This window comes from Pteropus alecto, unplaced genomic scaffold (genome assembly GCF_000325575.1).
Source record: "Pteropus alecto unplaced genomic scaffold, ASM32557v1 scaffold156, whole genome shotgun sequence".
Classification (NCBI taxonomy): domain Eukaryota; kingdom Metazoa; phylum Chordata; class Mammalia; order Chiroptera; family Pteropodidae; genus Pteropus; species Pteropus alecto.
In genome coordinates, this window is record NW_006437746.1 from 3,497,708 (window position 1) to 3,503,748 (window position 6,041).

At 56.9% G+C, this 6,041-nt stretch overlaps 1 protein-coding gene across 1 annotated transcript in view; it reads left to right on the forward strand.

Moving 5' to 3' along the window:
- Positions 1-77: 77 nt before the first annotated feature.
- Positions 78-6,041, forward strand: part of CLEC3B (C-type lectin domain family 3 member B) — a 26,198-nt gene continuing 20,234 nt past the window's right edge. The window contains exons 1-2 of the mRNA XM_015591680.2: positions 78-264; positions 4,230-4,328. Coding sequence (XP_015447166.1) covers positions 156-264; positions 4,230-4,328 — 208 coding nt within the window. The 5' untranslated portion in view covers positions 78-155. The remainder of the gene's footprint in view (positions 265-4,229; positions 4,329-6,041) is intronic.

The following is a 6,041-nucleotide window of genomic DNA, read 5'->3' on the forward strand; positions in this document are numbered from 1 at the left end:
CAAGTCTGGGAGGGTTTCCTGGACAGAGGTCCTCGAGGCAGCCGCTTCCTTAAGACGTGCAGTCCTGGTCACAGCGGCCACCGCTTCTCCGACGCAGGCCCACGGCAGGGAGCAGCAGCAGCAGCAGCAGCCACAGCCCCGGCCGGTGCAGCAGCATGGAGCTTTGGGGGACCTACCTGCTCCTCTGCCTCCTCTCCCTCCTGACCCAAGTCACTGCCGAGTCGCCAACCCCTAAGGTTAAGAAGGCTGCGAATGTCAAGAAAGGTAAGGAGGGGTTGGGGCCCCTCTCTGTCTCCCAGGGAGCTGGTCACTTTCTCCTTCGCTCACCCTCAGGCTTCTTCTGGACCGAGTCCAGGGCACTTAGTGGAGTCCCCCCCCCCCAAACCCCGGGGCTTGGGAGAGGTCTCCAACAGCAGGGGTGGTTGCCAGAACTGTAAGGATCACTGACTCTCAGAATCGAAAAGAACCCTCCAGATCATCAAAATCGACATCCACCCCTCTCCCCCTTCCCCCTCAGTATTTGGGGCTTGGCAGTCTGGAGATGCTCGACTTTCACCAGAAAACTCCAGTGGGCTCTGCTTCGTAATCTCTGAACCTCAAGTTTCTCAACTGTAAAATGGGGGATTCTGGCATTTCCTCCAAAGGATTGTCGTGAGAATTTAATGACACAAAACGTGTAGTGTCCAGCCCAGTGCCTGGCACGTGAGATATACTTGATGCACGTGGCGGGGGGTGAGGGGGTGGTGGAGGGAAATCAGTTAAATCTCAGTTTTACAGTGTATCTCGGCCTTGAGGAAATAAAAGCATTCGAACTCAAACTAGGACCCCGAAAGCAGCTTTGCTTCCCCTTTGTCGCCTCTAGGGTTTGGGGTGTCCTTGGGTCGCCTTGGAGCCTTGCCTGCAGTGAGGTCACCCCAGGCTGTGTTGAGACAACACTAGCAAAATGCCATGGCAATGAACCGGGCTGTCACCCCCACAGGGCTCAGCAGGAGAGACAGTTCCAGAAAGAGCAACTGGCCGCCAGGGCCAAGAGCACAAACTCACAAAGCAAGCGAAGGGGATGAGCGGCCCTCAGGCCCCCCGCCAAGCCTCCTCTGGCAATGGAGTTGGCCCCCAGTAGTGAAGTATGCGAAGGTACTTCAGGAAGGACAAGACCCCCAGGGCTGAGACAAAGAATGTGGCAGACCTGGGTGCTGATGGCAAATAATCTCCAAGGTTCAGTTTATAAAGCGAACGAAGGAAAGTTCAAAACAGAGTAGACATCATGCCGACATTTATTTTGAAAAAGGGATTTATATAAAAATGTATATTTACTTGTATATGCATAGAATTCTTCTGGAAGGATCCACTGGAGTTAGTGATTACCTCTGGGAAGAAAAACTAGGAATTTAAGTCTTGACTGGGATGGAGACTTAAACTTTTTGAACTGTTCCATTTTTTAAAAATTATATCCATCTATATTACTTCCTAGGAAGTATTCATTAAAAAGAGAAGACTCAATACCATGCACGGTTGTGTCCACAAACATTTGCTAACATTCTCACCGAGAGATGTTTGTAGTCAAGGATGCACAGTTCCAAAGGCAAATAATAGAATTTTTGGATGCGGATAATAGTTGCTAACCTCTCAGTTTCCGAAGGTTTAATTTTCATGTATTTAACCACGTAAGTTGTGTGTTTAATCACGTGAAAAAGGAAAAGCTCAGACCAGCCAATGCCTCGGTCCACTCCAGCCGTCACACTTGAACCCTGGCTCTAGTGGTCTCGGTGCTGGTGCCCCCTGGAGGCCCCGGCCCCGGGGAGGCCAGCAGAAGAGCCCACAGCAACAATGGAGCGTCCTGGCCGGCCCCCGCCTCTCGCTGAAACCCCCTTCCATGTTCTGACTCATCTCGGTTTTTCTTTCCTCCGTCTACGGTCCGCATATGAAGCAATTTCTCCACCTAGGAGTCAATATATGCGCTGAGCACCCTGGCAGAGGCCCACTGTCTCTGCTCTTAAGATGCAAGTCCATGCCTGAGGTTCTCGCTCAGGCTCAGCATTAAGATCCAGGGGCCTGGGCTCCAGCCCTGGAGATGTTGGATGGCGGGCTGGGAGGAGGGCAGCATCTGCCTTTTCCACAGTCTCCAGGGACTGCTAGGGGCGGCCAGGACTGAGAATCACAGGAGGGACGAGCATAGTTGTGGGGCTGGTGCACGAGAGTGTGGGAGGGAGTCCAGGGGAGGGTCTCGTGCCCGAGGAGACCACTGGTGTCTGGCCGGTGGCAGAGCACGAGTTGGTGGGACTGGCATAGGGAGGCAAGGGCGGCGTGTGCTAAGCCCCCACCCTGGCCTCAGGATGGGGCGTGGAGTGGGAGAGCCCTGGGTGCCTCTGGGAGCTTGTATGCTTGCGGTGTGGGGCGAAGTCCGAGCCGGCCGTGTGGGGGTCAGCCAGAGGTGAGGCTGGCCAGGAGGAGTCGGTCGGCTGGGCTCCAGGGGCCATGTGGCCACACCTGGCCAAGGCACTCAGGAGGGCAGGATGGCCTCCTAGGTGGTCGCAGGCCGTTAGGACAGGAACTGAGGGACCTGGAGGACATCTGTTTCGATCACACACATCAGGACTCTGAGGGCCCGAGACAGACGGGGCGGCACGAGGACCTCTGGACTCCGCCGCGAGCTGTGCGGACGCCCCCGAGGACACGCCTCTCTCCCTGGAGCGCTGTCAGCGCCCGCTCCTTGGCTAGTCTGGGGGGGCCCCTTGTACGCATGCGCACCTCGATGCAAACGACAAAGGTACCCTCTGAGCTGACGGATTGTAGAAAGGCACCCCTCTCTCTGGTCTGACTCAGCGCAGCCAGGGTGAGGCTTAGGGGCTGCACATGCGCCCCCACTTGCCCCCAGGCTGAGCGCCCTTGCACAGTACCCCACGCGGCGCCCTGTCCTGGTGCATCGTGTGGCTGGGTGCAGAGCCGCTGTGAACCAGCTGAGGCGGAGACGCAGCGCGAGGCACGCGTAACCCCGCCGGGCTAGTTTGCCGGCCCCGAACCCTCCCTTTCTGCCTTGCGCGTCTTGGAGTCACGTCACTAATTTCTTATATACAACTACGGTTTTGCCTGCATGTGTTTCCTGCGGTTCCCTTGCAAAGGCATCTATCTTATGGATGCACGAAGGCTCTGACCTCACCCTTCCTGACCATGGACTTCGTGCAGGCACAGCCAAGTGGACCAGAGAAGCCCTTCCCCACGCCAAGCCGAGCGCAGCCTTTCCCGAAGCCCCTGGGATTTCAGAAAGACTGGGGTCCACCCACACAGCTCCCAGCTTCCACACACACAGAAAGACCATTCCCACCTGCCCTGCCTACTCACTCGGCGGGCTCCCAGCAAAGCCCCAGCCGGCCCTCGGTGCTCCGCAGGGCTCATGGTGGGGGTCTGTGTGCTGTCACAGAGGTGGGGAAGGGCCAGCTTGGAGCCATGTGGTCCGGGCTGCGGACCAGCCCTCCCAGCTTCTGGCTCTGTGACCTTTGGCGAGTTGCTTCAGTCCTGCATCGGTTTCCTGTCTGTAACAGACACAATACCCAGGCCACAGGGCTGACCATGAGCCCAATGCTGTTCAGATGCTTTATTTCTCTTAGTCTCTAGTTTTCTTCAGTGTCCCCTGAGGAGCGGGGGGGGGGGCTGCTTTCATCCCATTTTACAGATGAGGAAACTGAATTCAGAGAGACCGAGCAGCTCGCTGCAGGTCACCCACACCCGTGCGGCCTCAGAGCCCACGCACACACTTCCCCACGCTGCTGCCCTCGGCCCCAGGCTGGAGCTCCTGCTTCGCTCGCCCAGCCTGGGAGGCGAGGCCGGGAGGTCTCCAGGGCCCAGCCCTGCCTCCTGTGCTCTGCTCTCTTCTGGAGCTGGGAGGATGGTTGGGTGATCAGGGGTCACCGAAGGCTCTGCTTGCACCCTCGGCCCAGCCCATCTGATTCCAAGCAACCCTCCTAAACAGATGTTATCCGGGTCTCACTTGAGCAGGAGCAAGTGAAGGCTGGGTCTCCCTGGCAGAAGGACGATCACAAGCAATTACTTAGACGCCCAGCAGCATGGACAGAGAGTATACTGAGACACGAGGTCGAAGGGGGTCGCTTCCTCTCGTCCCCGTGTGGCTGACAGTGGGCAGGGTCCACCCCACCCAGCTCCTGCCACACTGTAATCCTTCCAGCCTTCCTCATGCTTGTTCTCATCTCCACTTCCTTCTGACTTCGTCCTAGACGTCGTGAGCCCCAAGATGTTTGAGGAGCTCAAGAGCCAGCTGGAGACCCTGGCCCAGGAGGTGGCCTTGCTGAAGGAGCAGCAGGCCCTGCAGACGGGTGAGTGCAGACAGCGGCCTTTGGGGGCATAGGTGCACCCGAGAGAGGGGCTCAGGCCAGCAGCCAGCCTGTGGCCTCTGGCCAGCACCAGGGCTCCAGTGGGCTCTGTTAGGCCAGTCCCTGTAGTCCAGGGCACCTGGTTCAGGGAACACTCTCCTCAGCCTGCTTCCTCTCGGGGAGACCCCCTGACATGTATGGAAGTGCGACTGTCCCAAAGGACAAAAGCTCTCCCAAGAATTCATCGTCACCCACTGGAAGTGGGACCCCTGGAGCTCCCTGTGGAGCAGAGGCCGTGGCCCACCCTTAAGGAACTCCCAGGAGACCCCCACTCAGCCAGCCCTCACAGCCCTGGGGGGCACGTCTCCTGGGCCAGCAGCTTAGCTCTCTCAATCCCCACAATTATGCCCAGGCAGGATTTATTATCCCCATTTTAAAGATGAGGAAACTGAGGCATAGAGCGGTCCAGTTCCTTGCCACGCTCACCTGGCTGGTTAGTACAGACGAGGATCTGACTGGAAAGTGCCTGCTGCTGTGTGGCGGGTGTGAGGACAGGTGGGCTTTGGTCTTCCTGGCCTGGCACGAAGCAGCCGAGCAAGGATGGACAAAGTCACGCAGCTGAGCTGCCTGTGCCAACACTGCTTGGCCAGCCTCCCTGGGCGACGAGTCTCTCCGTCTCTCTACCATGTTCCTCTCATAGCATCTCCATCTTCCACACACCTCAGCCTCACCTGCTCCGTGGTGACCTTGCCCTGGAGAACTCAGAGCATGCAGACTAACCACTGCGGGTAGCGCATGTGAGCTACGACGTGCCTGGCACTGCTCTAAGCGCATCCTCTAAGTGCATGGACTCCTCCTTCACAGGAAGCCCATGCGGTGGGCCTACTGCTCCGACCCCACCTCCCTTTTCCACACAGAAGCTGAGTGTCTTGCCAGTGGGCGACAGGAGCAGAGCCTCGCTCTTAGCTCCGCTCTGCCGCCTCTCAAGTTATCCCCAGGGAATCACCTGGGCTTCTCCTTAGGACATCTACAATCCTCCTCGTGCCCACGGCCACCCTCTCACCTGTTGCTTCTCTGACCAAGGTACATCTATCTCCTGGGCCTTGGGCCCTCGCCTCCCCTCCTGCCTCCTCAGAAATTTCCAAGTTCCTTTTCACCGAGCAGTTTTCACGCCCCCGCTCCCATTGAGAAGCTTTTTCCAGCATTCACACTGCCATCCTTCTGCCCCTCTAAGGTGTCCCACGCTGTACCTCCACCCCAGGGCCTTTGCACATGCTGTTCCGGTGGCCTGCACTGCTCCCCTGGGATCCACCTCATTTTTCTAGCGTCAGCATCTGGAGAATCTCTGATCCCTCTTCTGAATCAGGCTCCTCAGCTATGAACTCTCACAGAACGACATTCTCTCCTTTATCTCATTTTATTGTAGTTTTTAAATAATCTGTTCACAAATCCATTTATGTCTGCCTCCCCCACTATTCTGTAAGCTCAGTCCCCTAGGAACACATAACTTTGGACGCCTTAACCTGGCAGGTAAGGAAATGGAGCTCTAAAAAGGAAGAGTCCATGTTTTGGTTTCAAGTCATAGAAAACCTAACGGCGGCTTAAACCAAAAGAGAGTCTGGAAGTCGGTAGGTGTAAGTTTTTGTCCAGAAGCTTCGCCGCATGGTGCCAAGATTGCTGCCCAACTCCAGGCGTCATGAGTGCATTTAAGGCAAA